The 22,470-nt window shown below is 34.3% G+C and overlaps 8 protein-coding genes and 1 non-coding gene across 9 annotated transcripts; 4 read left to right on the top strand and 5 right to left on the bottom strand.

Moving 5' to 3' along the window:
- Positions 1 to 1,156: 1,156 nt before the first annotated feature.
- NAEGRDRAFT_59984 (uncharacterized protein) lies at positions 1,157 to 7,979 on the top strand. The gene has a single exon (XM_002669235.1). The coding sequence runs from the start codon at positions 1,282 to 1,284 to the stop codon at positions 7,936 to 7,938; it is 6,657 nt and encodes a 2,218-aa protein (XP_002669281.1). The 5' UTR covers positions 1,157 to 1,281; the 3' UTR covers positions 7,939 to 7,979.
- On the bottom strand, positions 7,973 to 9,439 carry NAEGRDRAFT_54328 (uncharacterized protein; the record flags this gene model as incomplete). The annotated part of the gene is made up of 1 exon (XM_002669205.1): positions 7,973 to 9,439. The coding sequence occupies one exon, from the start codon at positions 9,437 to 9,439 to the stop codon at positions 7,973 to 7,975; it is 1,467 nt and encodes a 488-aa protein (XP_002669251.1).
- A 145-nt stretch (positions 9,440 to 9,584) lies between these two features.
- Positions 9,585 to 10,904, bottom strand: NAEGRDRAFT_75791 (uncharacterized protein; the record flags this gene model as incomplete). Its single annotated transcript, XM_002669204.1, has 1 exon — positions 9,585 to 10,904. One exon carries the CDS (start codon positions 10,902 to 10,904, stop codon positions 9,585 to 9,587), a length of 1,320 nt encoding a protein of 439 aa, XP_002669250.1.
- Positions 10,905 to 11,526: 622 nt separating this feature from the next.
- On the top strand, positions 11,527 to 11,599 carry NAEGRDRAFT_t815. Its single transcript has one exon. It is a non-coding gene; the product is annotated as a tRNA-Asn (tRNA).
- A 78-nt stretch (positions 11,600 to 11,677) lies between these two features.
- Positions 11,678 to 13,327, bottom strand: NAEGRDRAFT_59983 (uncharacterized protein; the record flags this gene model as incomplete). Its single annotated transcript, XM_002669203.1, has 2 exons — positions 11,678 to 13,030; positions 13,087 to 13,327. The coding sequence occupies 2 exons, from the start codon at positions 13,325 to 13,327 to the stop codon at positions 11,691 to 11,693; spliced, it is 1,581 nt and encodes a 526-aa protein (XP_002669249.1). The 3' UTR covers positions 11,678 to 11,690.
- A 190-nt stretch (positions 13,328 to 13,517) lies between these two features.
- On the top strand, positions 13,518 to 15,178 carry NAEGRDRAFT_82198 (nucleoporin SEH1). Its single transcript, XM_002669234.1, has 3 exons — positions 13,518 to 13,534; positions 13,668 to 13,961; positions 13,997 to 15,178. The coding sequence occupies exons 2-3, from the start codon at positions 13,897 to 13,899 to the stop codon at positions 15,138 to 15,140; spliced, it is 1,209 nt and encodes a 402-aa protein (XP_002669280.1). The 5' UTR covers positions 13,518 to 13,534; positions 13,668 to 13,896; the 3' UTR covers positions 15,141 to 15,178.
- Positions 15,179 to 15,430: 252 nt separating this feature from the next.
- Positions 15,431 to 17,370, bottom strand: NAEGRDRAFT_75788 (uncharacterized protein; the record flags this gene model as incomplete). Its single annotated transcript, XM_002669202.1, has 4 exons — positions 15,431 to 15,593; positions 15,637 to 16,222; positions 16,267 to 16,575; positions 16,614 to 17,370. 4 exons carry the CDS (start codon positions 17,368 to 17,370, stop codon positions 15,431 to 15,433), a joined length of 1,815 nt encoding a protein of 604 aa, XP_002669248.1.
- Positions 17,371 to 17,595: 225 nt separating this feature from the next.
- On the top strand, positions 17,596 to 20,328 carry NAEGRDRAFT_82197 (uncharacterized protein; the record flags this gene model as incomplete). The annotated part of the gene is made up of 1 exon (XM_002669233.1): positions 17,596 to 20,328. The coding sequence occupies one exon, from the start codon at positions 17,596 to 17,598 to the stop codon at positions 19,765 to 19,767; it is 2,172 nt and encodes a 723-aa protein (XP_002669279.1). The 3' UTR covers positions 19,768 to 20,328.
- Positions 20,329 to 20,744: 416 nt separating this feature from the next.
- NAEGRDRAFT_75786 (uncharacterized protein) lies at positions 20,745 to 22,343 on the bottom strand (the record flags this gene model as incomplete). Its single annotated transcript, XM_002669201.1, has 1 exon — positions 20,745 to 22,343. The coding sequence occupies one exon, from the start codon at positions 22,341 to 22,343 to the stop codon at positions 20,745 to 20,747; it is 1,599 nt and encodes a 532-aa protein (XP_002669247.1).
- Positions 22,344 to 22,470: the final 127 nt, after the last annotated feature.

Here is a 22,470-nt window from a genome sequence, read left to right as displayed (position 1 = left end):
TTCCTTAATGATTGGTCGTGGTGCCCTTATCAAACCATGGTTATTTAGAGAAATCGAGCAACAACATACTATTGACATTTCAGCAAGTGAAAGATTGGAGATGTTAAAGAACTTTGTTAAATATGGACTTGACCATTATGGTGCAGATGAGATTGGTATTTCAAAGACTCGTAGATTTTTATTGGAATGGCTTTCATTCTTGTGTAGATATGTACCAGTTGGACTTTTGGAACGTTTGCCAATCAAACTAAATGAAAGACCACCACTCTACAGAGGAAGAAATGAATTGGAAACATTAATGGCCTCATCAAATGGCAAAGATTGGATCACATTAACAGAGCTTGCAGGTCTTCCAAAGCCTGGTGACGATTTTGTTTTTATTCCAAAACACAAATCAAACAGCTATGAAGATGATGATTACAATGGATAAAAATTGAATTTCAATTATTAATTGTAAAGGAACAAGTTCTTGTGAGTAAAATAACTCTTCTTTGTTAAGGAAAAGATCCATTTCGGATCATTTACACCGGGCAGTTTGTGTGTAATCTCTAGTAATTAATGTAATAATGATAGTTTGATCGTTCTTTTTTGATTCTTGAAACTTCTGATTATTGAACCTAGAAAACACCTCAGTAGATTTAATAACAAATGATCATACGCTTTAATGATTCCTCACCAATAATTTGTTTTTTAGAATGTTATTGTAAACCTCAGTAGCCAACGTCCCATATTCTTAAAGAGTTACAATCCAATTTGTTAATAACCGTTGTCCAACAGGCTAATGGAATTGATGACACTGATTTCATGTCCGAATAAATTGTGCATGGTGCGAACTTTAAGAAGGAGTCCATTGAGCATTGCTTTGAATCTCTCACCTCACTCTATTCATTGTACTATTCACTTTCTATTTCCTTACCATTATATAGAGATGAAGTTAAAATTTCTATTCACCTCTATTTGTGTGTTGGCTGAGAATTTCACCACCTGTATTCCAAACAAGTTGAGCAAAACGAAGTATCAAAAAGAAGCCGTAGCAACATTGTTAAACTGCTAACCTCTTTTCACACACAGCCCTCACTTGTGCTCCCTTCCAAAAACAAGCCTGCAACGTTCAGGAAGAATCAAAAAAAATAACACGAGGTGTAAAAAACAAAGCCTTGCTTTTTTGCGGCATTTTTGAATCACCCAAATTTTCCACCCACACAATCATCAAATAACCTTTTAGTATTGATTGTCATCATCTAAAAATTCATCAATATAACAACAACAACAACATAAAGGATGGAAACAGATAGTCCAGTTATTCCTACACAATCTAATCATGGCATTTTCGCAAGTGTAGAAGAATATGTTAGTTTTATGGGTGGCAACAAGATAATCAAAAAGATACTGATAGCAAACAATGGTATTGCCGCAGTTAAAGGAATTCGTTCAATGAGAAAATGGTGTAATGAAGTTTTTGGTAAATCAGATGAAATTAAATTCGTAGTAATGGCTACACCTGAAGATATCCAAGCCAATGCCGAATATGTTAGATTGGCTGATGAATTAGTCAAAGTACCAGGTGAATCGAATTATAACAATTACAGCAATGTTAAATTAATAGTAGATATTGCTGAACAATTTTGTTGTGATGCAGTTTGGCCAGGTTGGGGACACGCTAGTGAAAATCCAGAACTTCCATTTTCACTTTCACAAACTAAACGACAAATTGCTTTTATTGGTCCAGACAGTGTACCAATGGAAGCTTTGGGAGACAAGATTTCTTCCACAATTTTGGCTCAAGCAGCTGGTGTTCCTTGTATTCCATGGTCTGGTTCCGAGGTTCACTACGATATTACAAAGAGTGGTTTACCAATTCCTGAAGACATTTATTTAAAGTGTTGTATCACTTCTGAATCAGAAGCTTTGAAATGTGCAAATAAGATTGGATATCCAATAATGATTAAAGCTTCTGAAGGTGGTGGTGGTAAAGGTATTCGTAAAGTAGCAAATGATATTGAATTGAAATTGGGATTTTCACAAGTTAAAAATGAAGTGCCGGGATCTCCTATTTTCTTGATGAAACTCTCTAGTGAAAGTAGACACTTGGAAGTTCAAGTTGTTGCTGATAAACATGGTAATGCTCTCGCATTATATTCAAGAGATTGTTCCGTTCAAAGAAGACATCAAAAGATTATTGAAGAAGGTCCAGTTACAGTTGCTCCAAAGCACGTTATTGATAAAATGGAAGCTGCAGCTGTCACACTTGCTCGTAGTGTTAATTATAGTGGTGCTGGTACAGTTGAATATCTTTATGAACCTGCTACTGAACATGTTTACTTTTTGGAATTGAATCCTAGATTGCAAGTTGAACATCCAGTCACAGAATGGATTACACTCACCAATATTCCATCTATCCAACTTCAAATTGCTATGGGAATATCATTAAATCGTATTCCAGATATTAGAAGATTCTTTGGTGTTCAATTGAAGGATCTCTACACTGTTGAACCACAAATTGATGTTAACGATGCTGCTAGGAGACAACCTCCAGTTGGTCACGTTATTGCTTGCCGTGTTACAGCTGAAAATCCAGAAAGTGGGTTCCAACCAACTTGTGGTTCTGTTGTTGAACTTAACTTTAGAACAAATCCAAACGTTTGGGGATATTTCTCAATTCGTTCCCAAGGTGCCATCCACGCTTTCTCTGATTCTCAATTCGGTCACATTTTCACAAAGGGTGAAACAAGAGAAGAAGCAAGAAAGACTATGCTTTCAACACTTTCTGAATTAGCCATCAGAGGCGAAATCAGAACAACAGCTGAATATTTACAATCACTTTTGAAGTTTGATGATTATGTTAATAACAATTATACAACATCATGGTTGGATAATCTTATTTCAAAGAAAATTAAATTGGAAAAGCCTGATACACTTTTAGTAGTTACTTGTGGTGCAGTCCATACTCTCCACAGAATGGTTTCCGAGAGAGCCAAGAATTGGATTTTGGCTGTTGAAAGAGGACAGGTTCCTTCATTTGACAATGTTGATGTACACTACTCTATTGAACTTATTTATGAAAATATTAAATATCAAGTTGACGGAGTTAGAAGTGGACCAAACAAATATACTTTGGCTTTGAATGGATCTACAATAGAAGCTGAATTGTCTGAATTGAGAGATTCTGGATTACTCATTGTTGTTGACAATGGATCACACGTCTCTTATGCCAGTGAAGAACCTTCGGGCCTCAAACTTACACTTGACGGTAAGGTTTGTATGTTTACTAAGGAATTCGATCCATCTCAATTGAGATCAACATTGAGTGGTAAATTCATGAAGTATTTGGTTGAAAATGGTGCTCATGTTAAACCAAATACTCCAGTTGCTGAATTGGAAGTCATGAAGATGATTGTCACTGTTTATGCTCCACTTCCAGGTAGAGTTAATCACTGTCTTGTTGATGGTACTGGTGTTAACCAAGGAGATATCATTGCTATAATCGATCTTGATGATAAATCCCAAGTTAAGAGATCACTTCCATTCGAAGGCCAATTCCCTCCTGCTGCTAAGGTTAATGCAAGACTTCCTCCAAATAGAGTTGTTTCTTCTGCTTTGGAAACTGTTCAAAACTTGTTGGCTGGTTATGATTATCCTGCTTTCATTTTCAATGACAAACTCTCAGAAACCATGTTGTCACTCAGAAAACTCGGTGATAGAAATGTTATTATCCATGAAATGATTGAAAAGCTTTCAGTTTTGAGAAAATTCTTACCAGTATCATTGGTTAGAGAAGTCAATAACCTTTTGCAAAAGAGAAAGATTGAATACGACGAATATTGTTGCAAGGATGATAATGATCACACCCAAGATGTTTACAATGAGGATTTAGTTAAGGAAATTACTTCTATTTTCAAGAACTTTGAAAGTGGTCTTGAAGGAGCTAAGAAGGAAGAATTCCTCATCGCTGCCAAACCAGTTTTTGAACTTTTGGAACTCTTCAATAATGGATACAAGCAACATGCTTTCTCCACTCTCGCCAAATTACTTGAAGAATATATTCAAACTGAAAAGATCTTTGATACCACTGGTGGTAAGAGAAGAGAAGCTGTTTGGTTTGAATTGAGACAAAAACACTCTGAAAACCTCAACAAGACTTACCAAATTGGTCTCTCCCACTTTAGACTTAGCAGTAAGAATAAGGTTATTCGTTCTCTTTTAGAAATTATTGAAGAACTCGACATGGTTAAGGAATCAACTCCACTTTTGGATGAATTGGCTTCATTTGTTGCTCCAGAATTCAGTGATGTTGCTGTTGCTGCTAAACACATCCTCACCTCAAGTAGATTGCCTTCTAAGCAAAGAATGAAGGATGAAATGGAAGGATACTTTAAGGATGGACTTGAAGCTGTTGATAATCAACAAAAGCTTGCTTGTTTGAAGGAATTAATTGTCAAGTCTAACTATAGTTTCGACATTCTTCTTGAATTCTTCTCTGATCCAGATGAAAGAATTGCTAACTTGGCTGCTGAAGTCTACATCAGAAAGGCATACTGTACTTTTGATATTGATATTTCAAGAGTTACCTCCCAACCAAAGTTCAAGACTGTTGAATTTAGTTTTATGAATACTGAAAAGTCCACTTCAGGTTCATTAAAGTCTGATGGTATTGTTGGTTCTATTTCTATGGACTGTTTGAGCAGTCTCTCAGAGACTGAAGATAACATTGGTTTTGGTGTTTTGGCTATCTTTGATTCTGTCAGTGATATTGATGCTCACCTTCCAGATGTTATGAAGATCTTTGAAAATAACGACGATGCTGACAATACTAATGTTTTGAAGATTTTGTTGAGAGCTCACGGACCAACACCAAATGATGTTGAACTTCTCCCATCCCTTACTAACCTTTTGAAGAAGCACAGCGAATCTCTCCAATATAACGAAATTAAGAGAGTTACTGTTGTCGTTGAAGTTCAAGATAAATTGCCATTCTACTTTACTTTCAGACAAAGATTCAACTATGACGAAGATCCAATGTACAGACATATTGAACCTACACTTGCCTTCCAACTTTTCCTTAAGAAATTATCTAATTATAACATTACTCCATACCCATGTAAGGATCCATCTGTTCACGTTTTCTATGGTCAAAAGAAGAAGGAGCTTGGTTTGAATAGATATGATTTCTTGAATAAGAGATTCTTCGTTCGTACTTTGGTATTGCAAGGTGATATCTTCACTGAAGAAAATCCTGAAGAATTGCAAATTTCAGAACTTGAAAGATATGTTGTTGCCTCAATCAATGCTTTGGAAATTGCTATGGCTGATAAGAATTACCCAACTAGTTATGCTAATCACATTTTCGTCAATTTCTTACCTGAAGTTGTTGTCAAGGCAGATATGGTAGGTGAAATTATTGAAAGATTCCAAAAGGTTTATGGTAAGAGATTGTGGAAGTTGAGAGTTAGTGAAGTTGAAGTTAGATTCACTGCTAAATTCTCCCGAACCTCTCAACCACAAACCTTTAGATTCATTGCTCTTGATGACACTGGTTACAATCTTACATTGGACGTTTACAGAGAAGAAAAGGATCAAACTACTGGTAGAACCGTTTACAAGACTGTTGTTGGTGAAAAGAAGCCATTGGAAGGTTTGGATGTTAATATTCCTCACCCTATTCTCCAAGCTGTTGATCAAAAGAGAGTTCTTGCTCACAACAATGATACATCCTATGTCTATGATTTCCCATACTTGTTCGAAAGAGTTGTTCGTTCCATGTGGAAAGAACATAACGATTTGACTAAGGAAGACATTCCAAGCACTTTCATCAGTCTTACTGAATATATTCTCGATACAACTGGCAAATTCTTGATTGAAAATCCAGTCAAGAATGCTATAGGTAAGAATACATGTGGTATGGTTGTTTGGAAGGTTACTTTGTTCACTCCAGAAGCTAAGGATGGCAGAGATATGATTTTAATTGCCAACGATATCACATATCAATCTGGTTCTTTTGGTGTTATTGAAGATGAAGTATTCCAATTGGCTAGTGAAATGGCTAGAAAGTTGAAGATTCCAAGATTCTACATTGCTGCCAACTCTGGTGCTAGAATTGGTTTGGCTGATGAAGTCAGAGAATTATTCAAGATTGAATGGAACGAACCAAATGATAGCACTAAGGGCTTCAAATATCTTTACCTCACTCCAAATGATTACGAAAAACTTCAAAAGACCAACTCTGTCAATGCTGTTGAAATTGAAGTTAACGGAGAAAAGAGATGGAAGATTATTGACATTATTGGTAAGGAAAATGGTATTGGTGTCGAAAATTTGAGAGGATCTGGTATGATTGCTGGTGAAACTTCTCGTGCCTATGAAGAAGTTTTCACTATGAATTATATTGCTGCAAGAAGTGTTGGTATTGGTGCCTATGTTAATCGTCTTGGTCAAAGAATTATTCAAAATAGAAAAGCTCCTATCTTGCTCACTGGTGCTGGTGCTTTGAATAAGGTTTTGTCTAGAGAAGTTTATACCAGTAATTTGCAATTGGGTGGTATTCAAATCATGAATCCTAATGGTGTCACTCACTTGATTGCTAAGGATGACTATCTTGCTATCAAGGATGCTCTCAAGTGGTTGTCATATGTTCCAAAGTCAGTTGGTTCTGCACTTCCAATCTTGAAGACTCTTGATGATCCTGAACGTCAAATTCAATACCTCCCAGTTGAAGGTAGCCACTATGACTTTAGAGAAATGTTGGTTGGTAAGACTGTTGAAGGTGAAAATGGAGAATCAACATGGTTGAGTGGTTTCTTTGATAAGAACTCATTCTTTGAAACTTTGACTGGTTGGGCAAAGAATATTATTGTTGCTCGTGCTAGACTTGGTGGTATTCCAATGGGTGTTATTGCTGTTGACACAAAGACCTATGAACAAATTATTCCTGCTGATCCTGCTGATAGTAACTCTAGAGAAAGAGTAGTTCAAAAATCTGGCCAAGTCTGGTATCCAGATTCTGCATTCAAGACTGCTCAAGCAATCAATGATTTCAACAAGGGAGAACAATTGCCACTCATGATCTTTGCTAACTGGAGAGGTTTCTCTGGTGGTCAAAGAGATATGTTTGATGAAATCCTCAAGTTTGGTTCTTACATTGTTGATGCTTTGACCAATTACAAGCAACCAGTTTTTGTTTACATTCCACCAAATGGTGAATTGAGAGGTGGTGCTTGGGTTGTTGTTGATCCAATGATCAATAATGATGTTATGGAAATGTTTGCTGATGATAAGTCCAAGGGTGGTATTTTGGAAGCTTCTGGTATTGTTGAAATTAAGTACAGAAAGCAAGAAATTGTTGCTACTATTCAACGTTTGGATGCTGAATATATTAACCTTGCCAAGGAATTGGGAAGATCAGACATTTCTTTGAAGGAAAAGGATGAAATCAAGGTCAAGATGGGTAAGAGAGTTGAAAAGTTGATTCCAATTTATACTCAAGTAGCTGAATGTTTTGCTGATCTCCATGATACTCCAGGTAGAATGAAGGCTAAGGGTGTTATTACCGAAATCATTTCTTGGAAGACTGCTAGAACTTACTTCTACTGGAGATTGAAGAGAAAGATTCTCGAATTCAATTTGTTGAAGGAATTAAGTGAATGTGTAGATGCTCAATCAAACAAGTTATCTATCAAGAGAGAAATCCTCAGACAAAAGGTCATCAATAATGAACAAGTTTGGACTAACGATAGAGAATTCTTGTCTTGGATTGAAGATAATAAGGAAACTGTTACACAAGCCATTGCTACATTGAGAGGTGAAAAGGTCAAGCAAGATATTCTTTCATTATGTTCTTCAGGTAATTTAGGTTCAGTTTGTGATGGTTTGCTTTCCTTCTTGGAAAATAACAGTGATGCTGTTGGTGAATCTCTTAAGGAAAAGCTGAGAAAATTGCTCTAAATTATTTTGTAAAATATTTTAATTCAAACCTCTTTTAGTCTACATTTATTTTAGTGAACTTGTTCTTTTGCTTTGTTGGTTTTTGTTGTGAATTGGTTTCTGCTGGTCTGGGTAGCTCTTCTTTCTTGGGCATGAATGTTAAAGCAGTATTCATAACATCATTCTCCCAACTGTATAGTTTATAATCTTCCAATTTGAATTTCTTGATTTGGAGTGTTGTGTGTAAGTAGAATTTCTGGAATTTTGACTTGGTTTCAGAATCGAGAATTCTAACCAGAATTGGAAGAGAAAGATTAGTAAAACATTCTTGATCCACAAACTTTAAAAGATATTCCAATCGTTCCTTATTTTCTTTTACAGTTCCGTCTTGGTGAAATAGATTGAGTGAGGTTAAAAATTTTGATTCACTTTTTTCAGAAAGATAGGTTTTTCTTGCAATTTCCAATATTGGTGTGAATAAAAATTGAGTAATGTCCATTTCCTTGCCAACAGCTGCATTTCTCAACTTTTCACAAACTGATATTATAGATTTTTCATAGAAATATACAGCATTTTCCCAATTGAGTTGAGATTTCTTTTCCTTGTCAAACATGGAATAAACGAAAAGCTCTCCAAGTGGTATAAGGGAAGGATGAACATTGTGGGCCTGTGCACATTGTAACAAATACTTTTCAGCTCGTTTCCTTGATTGAATATTGGTCTTTAAAGGTACACAGTTTCTAATTTTCTTAATGCCTTTCTTCTTCCTGACACTTGTGAAACAATTGGTAAAGAATGGAATTGCCCTGTGAAACAGATGATAATACGTTGATGGCTCTCCTGAAGAGGGTTCCAAACTACTAAATAAGAACTCCACGCCAGCTATCCCTACCATGTACAGCGTGTCCAAATATTGTGGAAGAGGAACTGATAGAGTTTTTACACCAATTACTGTCAAGTTAATAAAGAAATGTCTGGCAATTTGCTCATCCAACATTGTTACATTTCCTTCCAACTGAAATGCTTCCTCATACTTTCTATCAAACAACATGTCAGTATCATAGATTGTTTTCTGAGAGAAATATGCATCTCCAACATTATTCCAATACAATAGCCATCTCTTATCATTTAGATAATAAAATTGTTTGATAAATTCCAATAATTTCTCTGGATCTTCCATAATTGAAAATAAATCACATTTAACAAAATCCTCCCTCTCCACATGTTTCAAATCATCCAATTCCAAAAGAACTCTATTTGAATCCTTTACAATATGTTCATAATAATCGGGATGTTTCTTCTTCATCTCCTCTGATGAAGTGAACTTTAATATCCTCTGAATGAGTAAATACTTTTGATTGTACTCGATCCACTTTAAGGTATACTTGTTTAATCGCTTAAATTTTGATTGATAGAAATAGGGCATGAAGGAAATGATATGACAAAACATGTACTTGTCGACTACTAGCAGCATCGTTGATGGTTGGAGAGTAAAATCCTCTGCTAAATCGAGTGACGACATTTTTGAGAGATTGTAATGAGGGTAAATTTAATAATAATATCAAATAAATTGGTAAATTGTGAAATTTACATTGTGTAGTAATATTTATCATGGTAGTGAAAAGCCAATTTAACAATACTCCTAAAAGTGCCATTCTTTTTTAAGGTTAAACTTGATTAATTGAGGTTGATTTCATTGTTGATATTGAGATTGAGTTGATGAGTATATTGGTGGAGAACTTGTATTTAATATCTAAAATCTCTTTATACTTCATCTTTCTCCTCAATATAAAATCAGATGATTTGTCTAAACAGTTGAAATTGTTTGGTGCAAGTATGACAGCCAAGACTACATCCCTGTCGATGCATTCGATTGGGAGTTTTCTCATTAATGCCGGTATTTTGTTTGGATTAAACCAAATATAGGGAATTATTAATTCCTTATCGTGTCTTAGTGTCTTAATTTTTTCATTATTAAGTGAAAGAGTTATTGAGGGTGGATATGTTCTTGAATAATTGTGAGGATTGAGAATAATGGCCTTTCTCATCAGGTCGAAATTTGAAGTATACTTGGAAGGAATTAAGTATTCAAAGTTGCACAAGTTTCTAGCCATAAAATTTAGAATAATTTCTTCATTATTGTCAAGAAATGATGTAGAAATTAATCGAATAGAATATGGATTATTGAAAAGGGCTTCTCTAACTATCTCAACATCCTCTCTGAATTTTACATGAGCAAAAGAGAGAGCCATTCCATTATTTTGAACTGCTGTAAATACAATGTCTCTATTGGATGTTAATTCCTCGGTGCAATACTTTAAGTAGAGTCCATTTTCTTTCACTCTTACCATGGCTGGTTTATGATTGGCAATTAGTGGATTTCCATTAATTGGAGGTGGTGATTCATTTTCCTTCTTGTTGTAATTATTATTAACTTGAACTATCTGTCTTCCTTCTACATATTTTACAAGAAAATCATCCACTATATTTACAACCTTGCCATATTTAAATCTCATAGTATTATTCCAATTTCTAGAATCATTAATATATGCCATGCAGAAATCAATTTCATTAGCTCTCTCTACAAAACTAGGATCAAATTTAAGTCTTTTTGAACATATAAGAAAAGCAGCAACATTTCTCCTTATATACTCTAACATGAAATCTGGATTATCTCTATATTCAAAAGGAAGGCTATTTTCAATATAACCTGATTGCATTACATTATGAATTATATTGTGGTCCTTTTTCCTTTCCATTGACAGGTATCTATATTTTCCTGTTGATACAATTGGTGTGTTGTTTGTATATTTTGTCTCTAAAATTTGTTCCTCTTTGAATTTATCAATTCTCTTCCTTAATTTACTCCCTATTTGTGTTGGGAATGATTTATACCAATTGGTAAAGTTCAGTAATTTGGTAAAGTTATTAAATTTAAAACAGTACAAAACACCTGTCACAGTTTCCAACACCAAACATGCCCTCATTGTTTTTAAATACCCAATCACTAGCAATTTTTCTCGTTGCCACCTTTCAAAATGTTGATTGATCCACTTTCTTGGTTTTTAATGGAGAATTTGAAACAAACTCCCAATCCTCAAAAGGAAGCATCATATTAGATGGATGAAGATAAAAATCATCCCATCTCGATCTACAATCCAAATCTCCACAAATTTGCAAAAAATCCTTCACATACGATGGAAATATAATTGACAATTCTGCCTCTCTCCTATCAATCATTGCAGAAATTCGAATACTTTCAGGATCATTGATACACTCCACTTGATCGATACTTCTTATTATCATCGGATCACCTACCAATTTATTTCCTTCATCAATTAAATAATACAATTCTCGTCTTTTAATATTGCGAATAGATTCATGACAATCGGAGGAACATTGTGCAAGTCTGTGTATGCTCCTATCATTCATGAACGGCAATAGATGATATAAAACAGGGAGCAAACTAAGAGGGTGCAAATTGAATATTGACATTTTTTTTCAATTTTGTAATCAGAGTTCAGTAAATGTTCCCACAATAAATTTAACAAATTTGATTAAAGTGACGTTTGTCTGTATATTAGTGGAAACCATTCTTAGTACATGTAATCCCCCTTAGCTCAGTCGGTAGAGCGTCAGACTGTTAATCTGCAGGTCGGTGGTTCGAGCCCACCAGGGGGAGTTGCTTTTACTTTTATCCAACAGAAGATGAAGATCATAACTATAAGAAAGATTGTGGATTTGACTGAGAGAAATAATTAATGTATTATTATCTAAAGAGAATCAGCAAGCATATCAAAATCGTCAATCTTTCTAATAGATTTGATTGTCTTATTCATCTTCTTCAACATGCTGAATGGCAACTTTAATCCCTCCATTTTGAAAGAGGTTGGATTCTCAAAGATGTGTTTGTTGAGCTTTGTTATTAAATTCCACATATTCTTTCTAAAGGTGCTTCCCATTAATTTGGTATCTCTGATTATCATATCCTTAACACCTTCCTTGATGAGGGGTGTTACTTGTAAAATGTTCAATTTTCCACCCTTCTTGGCATGTTCCTTGAGGTATGGAACTACATTGTACAATACTTGCTTCAAATTCTTTGAAATTTCCTTTGTGGAATTACCAGATGATTGGAAGGAGATTAAAGTGATCATCTTGAGAGCTGGTTTCATTTCTTTTCTGAGCTTTTTGTTGAGAACTCTGTGAGATGGTGACCACTTTCTCAATTTTCTTTCCAATGGCTTGGAAATAAACTCACGATCTTGATCCAATTTCTTCTTGATGGAGACGTCCTTGATCATCTTGTGAACATCACGCCAGTAAGCAACATCTTTTGGAGAGGTTTCTTTCTTTGGAGATTCAAAGTTTTCTTTAATCATCCTCTTTACGTTGATCCAATATGTACGATCAGATTCTTTCTTTTCATCAACTAAACCATAAGGTTTCTTCATACGATCTTTACCAAATGATTTGATAAGAGAAGATACTTGTCTCCAGTACTTTTTGTCTTCTTCCTTTTTGTTATCTTGTGGTTTTCTGAATTCCTTCATCATGCCCTTAACTTGTCTCCAATACTTTCTGTCTTCTTCCTTCTTGGCATCAACAGGTTGCTTGGAATCTTTCTTTAATTCCTTGATCATTTTCAAAACATCTTTCCAGTATTGTTTTTCATCGACTGTTTTAAATTCTTGTTGAGAAGATGATTTCTTTGGAACATTAGTTTCGTTTGATGTTTTGAATTGCTTCATCATATCCTTAACTTGTCTCCAGTAGAGAGCATCCTTATTATTGACTTCTTTTACAGAATGATTCCACTTTCCTTTAACAAATTGCTTGTGAGCTCTTCTGGAAATTTTCAAAAATTGTTTCCACAATGATTTTTCTGGCATTGTAAAATTAATGTCAGAACTCAAATCCTTTACAAAGTTTCCAAAAACATTCTTGAATTTACCAAAAATCTCTGGCAAATACTTTTTCATTTCACCATTAAATTCCTTTCTTTGTTCCTTAACAACCATTGGTTCTGTCATGTTACTTCCAACAACAACAGTCTTGATGATTACTTTCATATGTGGAAGAATATCTTTCATTCCATTGACAAAATTATAATCTTTACAAAATATTATATATAAATTAAACATCCACAACTCTAATAAAAACACTTACCAGCAAGAATAGTATTGTCGTGAGTAAACTTTTCACCCAATTCCTTCATTAATTTTCCTCTTGACAACTTGGCCAAGATTTTCAAGAGTTTCAAATCGTGTTTGGTTATGGAATTTTCTAGTTGTTGTTGTTGTTGTGTAGTAGAATTGGCAACAACCAACCAGCAGCAAGAACACAACATCAGTACAAGGACAATCAAGCCTACAACTGTGCGAGTTGACTGTTGTTTCGAATATTTCATTTTTTTTCAAGATGATAAATCCAATATTATAATCTTTGATTCTATTAAACACATTGATAATAATTAATATTAATTGGATACTATTAATATCTTATTTTCAACATGATGTAATAATATGCTTTGTTTTACTTGAAGATTGCGATTATGAAACGACGAAAAATTCGGAGTTTAAAAACACGCTCAAAATAAAATCGCAAAATAATCATGGTGAGTTTTTTATTGGTTGATGTGTTGATGGAAAATTAATCATCTTGATCGGATTTTATATGGTGATAATGATGTTTTTATGTAATTTGTTGGATGTTGTTGTATGATATATTTATTATGTATTGCTTTTTAGAGGATTGTTGAAACATTTCCCAGCACACACAATTATTATCTACACGATCTAAAGTATGATTTCTATGGAGAGCGTATTGCCTCTTGTTCCAGTGATCATCATATTAAAGTTTGGGATAAAGTAGATGTTGCTACCGTGAATAATTCATCACAGAGTCCTAATACAAATAATAATCTTATTAATCATCAATATTCGGATCCAAGTAAATCAAAAACCTGGAAATGTGTTTATGATTGGAAAGCACATAATGGAAGTATTTGGAAAGTTGAATGGGCTCATCCAGAATTCGGACAAGTTTTAGCTTCATGTTCCTATGATCATACTGTTAGTATTTGGGAAGAACCGCCTGCAAATACAGGACCTGCTAGTGGTTTAGCACCATTGGTTATATCACAAGGAATTATTGGACAACCTTCATCAAATCAATCTAGTACTGTTCAAAGAGTTGTTTCTTCAACATCAAATATTATTCAAAATTCATCATCAACTTCAAACACAACTACCAATGATGGAGTTGATGGAAATACATCACCAGTTTCAAATGGAGTAATTGTTGGTGGAGGAATGGATCATTCATCAAGTAGTGGTAATTTGCCAAGTTCTTCCAGTTCTACCAACTTGAATAGTGTAATGGTTGGTGGTAATGTAAATATGGTCAATAATTCTACTGTTCAAAATACATCACCTAATCCTGTGAATAATCCTCATGCATCGAGAAGATCCTGGCTTTTGAAGGCAACTCTTGTCGATTCCACTGATGATGTTGTAGATATTAAATTTGCACCGAAGCACTTGGGGTTAAAGCTTGCTACATGCTCTCTATCAGGGAAAGTTCGTGTCTATGAAGCTTTTGATGTGATGAATCTTGCTCACTGGAGTATCGGATTTGATTTTGATGCTAATAATGGAGGAAAAATTCACTGTATGAGTTGGTGTCCATATAGGTTTAAAGAACCAATGATGGTTATTGGATGTGAAGATGGTAAATTAAGAATTTGGCACTATACACAAAATAGAAAATGGCAAGCATGGATTCCGTCACAGGTTATTCCTAATGCACAAAATATCTCACAACTAGTTGGATACACACCAGGTTCTGTAGCCTTGAAATCCATTGTTGTGAATGAAGGAAATATTACTCAAGTCATTCCTTTAATTGGTCATTCACAACCAATTCATGACGTATCATGGGCTCCAAATTTAGGAAGATCTTACGATTTAATTGCATCAGCATCTAAGGATGGCTCTGTAAGAATTTGGAAACTCAACTCTGAAACGAAATCTATCGAGTTAATGGACATTGATGAAACACACAAACACAATTCTGAAGTTTGGAAAGTTGAATGGAATTTGAGTGGAACTGTTCTTGCTAGTAGTGGAGATGATGGCTCAGTTCGTTTGTGGAAATATAATTTCGAGGAAAAGAAATGGAAATGTGAATCAGTAATAGAAGGAGCTAAAAAAGATCACTAACTTTACATTAAAATAATAATTTAATTTTTTGTTGCTCCAACCATTTGTCTAGTTACTAATCTATGATAAATTCCATCAACATCATTCTTCAATAATTCTTCGTGAGTACCAACTTCTTTGATGGAACCTTCATCCAAAACAACTACATAATCTGCTGTCTTGATTGTACTCAATCTGTGTGCAATAATAATGACAGTTCTATCTGCCATAACTTCTTCTAATGCCTTAGAAACTAAATGCTCGCTTTCACTGTCAAGAGCTACAGGATATTAGTTTTCAAAATGCAAATATTAAAACTTACCAGAAGTTGCTTCATCCAATGCCAAAATCTTTGGATTAAGGAGAATAGATCTGCAGAGACTTATTCTTTGACGTTGGCCACCAGACAAACCCATTCCCTTCTCACCAATTCTTGTATTGTAACCATCTGGGAATGACATGATGAATTCGTGACTGATTAAAAGTTATAACATATTGTTGTGTTTGTTCAACTTACCAGTTAGCTTTCTTGGCTGCCTCAATAATTTGTTCCATTGTTACTTCAACTCCTTCTGGAATACCATATCTAATATTTTCCTCAATAGTCATATCGAACAATACTGGTTCTTGCGAAACAACACCAATATGTGTTCTGAGCCATGTAGCATCCAATCCTCTAATATCTTCCCCATCGATTGTAATTAAACCATTGTCAACGTCGTAGAATCTGCTGAGCAATGATAAAATAGTACTCTTTCCGCTACCACTCATACCAACAATAGCTACTACATCACCTGGTTTGATATTAAGATTAAAGTTTTTCAATACTTGAACTTCCTTTCTTTGAGGATAAGAAAATGTGACATCATTAAATACAATATTTCCAATAATTTTGTCTAATTGTTTTCCGTGATCTCTACTAACTTCTATTAATGGTTTTTGGTGCATTAATTCGAAAATTCTTTCACTAGAACCCATTGCTTTCATAACATCACCATATACTTGACTCAAATTTGTAAATGAAATACCAACATAAATGGAATAGAGAAGGAAACTTGTTAATTTACCAACAGTTAAAGCTCCAGAAATAACATCAAAACCACCTATAAAAAATATTAAAAATACTACATTGTTTTAAAATACTGACCTAATGCTAAAACAGCAATCATTGACATGTTAGCACCAAAATTGACAGCACTATAAAATACACCTCTTGCAATACCAAGTTGTCTTCCTGAATTGAAAACATGTTCAATTTTATCTTCATAGTTTTTGACTTCCTTCTTTTCTGCAGAGAATAATCTTACAGTTCTGATATTTGAAATTCTTTCCTGTGCAAAGGCAGTACTCTTTGCAAGTTCATCCAAATAGCTTTTAGAGAGTTTTTTTACATATCTACCATATACTACAGCACCAATACCCAAAAGTGGGAATATTGAAACTGCAACTCCGGTAACTAAAAATGGATTAGTTAAATGTAGTGCTTCAACTTACGTTTGAAACTGAGGAAACACAATAAAATTATACCGCCTGATGCTTCCACTAATGATCTCATACCAGAAATAATGGTATGTGTAATTGTTTCACTAACTACTTCAACATCTGTACTCAATCTATTGACCAATTCTCCTGTTTTTGTATTGTCAAAAAATTGAACATCTTGTCTCATATATGAATCAAATAATCTCTTTCTTAATCTTTTTTGAATTTTTTGACCTGCTGTTTGAACAGCTGTATATCTTCCAATCACAGCAGCTGCAGAGACAGCAAATAGACCAGATAATCCATATCCGATTAATTTTAATTGTTCAGTGGCTTGTTCTGGAGGAAGAGCCAAAGTATCTACAAGTCTACCAACTCCAATCGGCAAAATTAAAGAAACAGCAGCACTCACTGCTAAGCAAGCCATACCAGTGGCAAGTAATTTAGTTTCTGGTTTAGCAATTTCTATTAATTTTTTAATAACTGATAATGATGGTTTTGTTAATTTTACATTTTCTTCATCCTTTTTAATTTCCTTCTCCACACTTTCTGCTCTCTTTACAGTTGTACTTGTAAAATTCCTACTACTATTATTTTCCAATAAAACAGGCTTATTAAAAATTGATTTTGAATACACTCCACTATTATGAGAGAGTGATGACGGAGTACAACACACCGATGATAGTGTATTATTATTATTATTACTATTGATCAATAATGATTGGAAGCCTTTCGATGATGGGATTTTCCTTCCCACAAATCGGAGCATTTTTTCAGACTTGTTGTTTTTAATAATTCCATCAACCAAATTGATTGATATCAAATGATTTTCATGTTTTGAGTGAAGAACCTGTTAACTATTGTATCAAATGGAAGGTCTATTGTGTGTTTACATGCTATGGAGTGTGAAGCAAACAACCAAAATATAGGGTTGTAGAGTTTCATTGTAATTTCTGAATGGTCATGTAAAATTTCCATTTCTCGAAGGAAAAAAATGTTTAACTTGAATGATTATCTGAATAGTTTCAAGGCCAAAGGGGCATCAGAATCTAGAAAACGAGGATTTTTACAACTCTACTCATCCGAATACATTCAACCAAGTAAATATTTACTAATTTCCGAAGAAGAAAACAAGACAGAAGAAACAACTCAACCATCGAATGATGATAAACAACAGGTTGATGACGTTCAAGAAGAAGAGGAATTCAAAGATCATCGTTCGGCCATCAAGATTATTCCTGAGAGAATTCACTCCTCCGATCATGATAACCTTCATCAGAATAATAATTTAATTGTTGAAGATTGTTGGAGGGTCATCTTTGAATTCTGTCAAGCTCCAGAGATGAAGAGTATGATCTTGGTTTGTAAGAATTGGTTTCACCTATTCCTTCCACAATTAAAATCATTTATAGAGACGTGTCGTGTTATGTACGATGAAAATGTGCATTTGGAAGAATTGAAACAACATGTTGAAAATAATGGGGATAGTGGCACGATCGCTGATGGTTTGTTTACTGAATTGGCAACTTGGAAGGCATATTTGTGTTATGATGATTTGGATGAGAAGGAGTATTCTGGGTTGAGTTGGGATAGAATTAATGACAATCAGGTAGAGATTGAGATTGAAGGGTTGAACTATAGACAAAAGGTTCTTCCGTTTGGAGTTCCACTTTGTAAGGGAACTATTTCAGATCAGTATGAATTGGTTTCGAGTGAAATTGACACTAAAACATATAGAAAAATGATTGAACAATTTATGGGAATTCCTCACTCAGAGCAAGGAACTATTTGCTTCAACCCGTTTGAGTTGAGTGATAAGATGGAACAAGAGAAGGATATGGTGAATGTATATCTTCATGAAATCCAAGAGTCACTTGATACAGACACAGATGGTCCAATAGCTCTTGATGGAAATGTAATCTACACTGATGACACTTCTTATACCAGTGCACAGGATTCTTCTGATTTTACATTTTATGCTCTGAGATCAGGCATTAAAAGATTGGCCAGAAGAGGTGGTATTAAGTACTTTGAACCATCAGTAATTGAGGATATGTTATATGAATTGAAGAAGGTAATTCATTTAACCCTCAAAGACGCCTACGAGAAAAAGTTTCCAAACAAGACTGAAGAATTGAAATTCGAAGAATCCAGGTATCAATATGATACATATCGCATCGATCCATACGATGCATATTGTCCAACATTTGATGATAATATTGATACTGACCTCAAATTAAATCATGAGGAAATTTTAGAATCATTCGAAAAGGTTACTGGCTTGAAAGTAACGTATGCTACTGTAGAAGATCCTTATGAATTGAACGATTCAGGTATGAAGGAGTATTACGCAAAAGAACACGGTACTCAATCAGTCCATGAACTAGAGGTAAATTCTAAAGATTCACCATTAAAAGGCGACGGGAATGAATTAGAAGGACCAACAACTGCTGGGGACACACCAAGTGAGGATGAAGAATCGGAAGAAGATCTTGAGATATCAGATGGTGAAGATTCTGAAACAGAAGAAGAGGACGAGCCGAGTCAGAAAACAATCACTGAGCAAAACTTTATTGATGATAGTGAGATTTACACTTTTGATTTGGACAATCTTGGGGATTCTCTACAAGATGAATTAATGAAAGTTTCTATTCGAGTTCATGAACAAGTGTATGGAAAAGAAAGAGCTCATTCGGAAAAGCTCTATCTCAAACATTGGTATGGCTGTGGTGATTTATTCTTCCAGAATTGTTCGAAGGATTTGGATAATCCTCCTTCTATGCAGTTTATACCTCAACAAAAGACTGATGAAGCAATAATTGAAGGAGAAGCAAATGTTGAAGAAACGCCAAACGATGTTGAATCCACTTTTCAATATCCACAAAGATATCAAGTTATTTATGATGACGAAGTTTCAGTTGAAGAAGAGTTTCAAACAAATGAAAAGGAAACCCTTGAAAGTGTTTGTAAAGAAGATTTGGAATATTTTGGTTACACGCTCTATGATGACAATTTCGATGAGTTTCCAATATTTAATGGAGAGGACGATTCAGATGAAAATCTTGAACAATCTTCTGAAGAAGAATCTCTCCAATACCAACTACGAAGAATGCTAAGAGAACAATCATATCAATGCATTGTCAATTACTTTGCCTCTCATCAATAGCCTTCGCAAGAAATGAGTCAAGGCATTCCAATCTGGTTTCAGAATGGATGAGGATTTTATTTCACCTTGGTTTTGAGTTTTTGTTTAAACTCTGTAGAATACACTTGCTTTTCCTACTATCTCATTGAGCAATTCTACAAATTTATCAAGCACTTCTCCGTAATCGTATTTTGGATAGGTTTTGGCTGTGTTTGCAAGTTCAGTAAAAGTTGGCTTGTCTACTTGTTTTGAATATTGATCATAACGACTGAATTGTTGTTGTGAGTGGCTTGTCATATATTTGTGCTGATATACTCTTAAATGCCTTAACCACTTAGCCAATCCAAAGAAAATCCAAATGGTTATCAATAACACTTTCAACAGACAAACGTGAAAATGCGGAATTGTTATTTAATAATTAATAATATGAAATTGAGGAAGTATACTGCAGCGTTTACTTCAAGTTTGACAAAATTTTAATGTTTTAAAAAAAAATTGTTTGATGAAATTCAATTTAGGAGAGTATTTTGGAACAAACACTAGCTTAACTCGGTTTCTAATAAAGTCCAAATAGTCAAATTGATTATTGGATGCCTTTCTGATATCAACATATACAGGATGACCAGTTAATGAGGTCATTGAGTGATTGAATAAGTGAGATTCAATTCATCTTTGTTTTTGTGTTTGGTCCTGCTGGTTATTGCAAATATCTATTTTGCTTAGGTATTCTTGCTAATAATGCTAGTGTTTGTAATGGACGTGCATGTGGAGATGTTAATACCTTGTAACTATGGTGGAGCTAATTGCTGAACTCCAAAATGTTACAATATTTTGGCTTCCTCTCTTGATTCAACTGTTCGACCAGTTGTAACCAGGTATTTACTGCCAATAGCGCTTATGAAGTTGCAATTCCAATACCTTAACAATTAAAAATCGTCCAAGAGTTGCCTCTGCTTCTCAATCGTTAAATAAGCTTAATAACAATCAAATATAGATTTTTATAATGAAATTTCAATCTCCATAACATCAAGTTGCAAAATTTGAGAATCAAAAGGTAAGGATCTTTCAAATAGCTTGGCAAGCAAGGTACCAAATGATGGTTCAGTTCTACCAAAATCGCCATGAATAAATTCCTTTACATAAGTACCTGCACTTGTACAAAGATCCAAAACCATAGCATGAGAATTGATAAATTCTGTACACTTAATTGAGTGAATAATCTTTTTTCTAGTGTGGAGAGCTCTTCTGTGGAGTACTCTGAGTGGTGTCTTTTGTCCAATATCCAGGTCCTTAATAGATTCAAGATAATTGGTAACTTTCTCCTTGAGTGATGGATCAGTATCACTCGTCAACGCAGCTTCGCACCAAACAACACATCTGTAATTTTTTCTCTTTTCTTCTGCCCCTTCCTTCATCTTTTGGCATACAAGATTATTAAAGTGAACTTGGATAGTATGTACTTCAATAGATCCATTAGCTCTTTGGTTGATTGTGTTCTCAATTTCCTTGACTTGTTCAAGTGTAAAGTGACTTCTTCTTGGATTATGAATTGCAAAAACAAAAGGTCTACCATTACCCAACATTCTCACGTTCTTATCTTCTCTTCCAGAAGAGTCAAATTTGTAAGAGTCTGCCTTGGTATATTCCATAAAAGGTCCTCCAATATATGTATCAACACTTCTAGTATTTTGTTCATCCTCCTTTGAACCTCTCATTACCCACGGAGATTGTGGAAGTCCTCTTTCTAATTTTCTATAATATCCTGAAATATAGATGACTGAATGAGTACCAGACACTTTGATAAATTTTTCATCAAGTTTCACAGATGTTTCAGATGAAAAATCACTCAAATCATTATTCCATTCAGCTGGTATTTCTGACTGTATAATTGTATCAAGTTCTTCCAAAGATTTTAATCTCAAAACACTTTGAAGATTTGAATTTTCTCTTCTATCAATCTTGTTCTTTTTTCTCTTTTTCTTTAATGGAGATAAATTCTCTTCCACAACTTCCTCCTTAGAATTTGCATTCATAATAACATCATCATTAAATTTAACTTCAATCATAAGTGGTGCAGTTTGTGGATTAGCTTTTAATTCATGACCTTTAGCCTTCATTGACTTTTCAAATATATCGGAAAGTGTAGTTTTCAAAAGCCTCTTTCTGTCAAGAGGTGGTTGTGAAGATTGTAAAATCTTTTTAACTTGCTCCGATTCCACATGTTTTGCAAGTAAATATTTAAAACAATGTTCTCTAATATGAAAATGATTTGAAAATGTTAATGAAACATGGAATTCGCTCAAATATTCAATATCATATTCATGATAAACTTTTTCCATTTCATTAGGAAGTCTTCCGTGAAGATATTCATCTTGAAAAGCACCAAAACAAATCTTACATCTCGATGATGAAAGTAAACAAACTTGTTGATGATGATTAGGAAGAAGAGTTTCAACAAGTTCCTTTTCATTCTTTGAATACATGGCAATATTCATCTTGAATAAATCCAAATAACATAAACCACATCGGATACAACATCCTACTTCACTGGCCTTGTTAATAACATGAAGAATTTCATCCTCAGGAAGTGAACACATTTTTAATTGTTTTTTAATTTCTTCAATAATTTCAATTTAATAATTAGAAGTGCAAAGGAGAAATTGAACAAAACATTAGAACAATCGGAATGGTAATATATTGAATTTTAAAAAGTTATGGTTGATG

The sequence above is a fragment of the Naegleria gruberi genome (assembly GCF_000004985.1).
Source record: "Naegleria gruberi genomic scaffold NAEGRscaffold_85, whole genome shotgun sequence".
In the NCBI taxonomy this organism is placed as follows: Eukaryota; Heterolobosea; class Eutetramitea; order Acrasida; family Naegleriidae; genus Naegleria; species Naegleria gruberi.
This window is presented reverse-complemented; position numbering and strand designations above follow the sequence as displayed.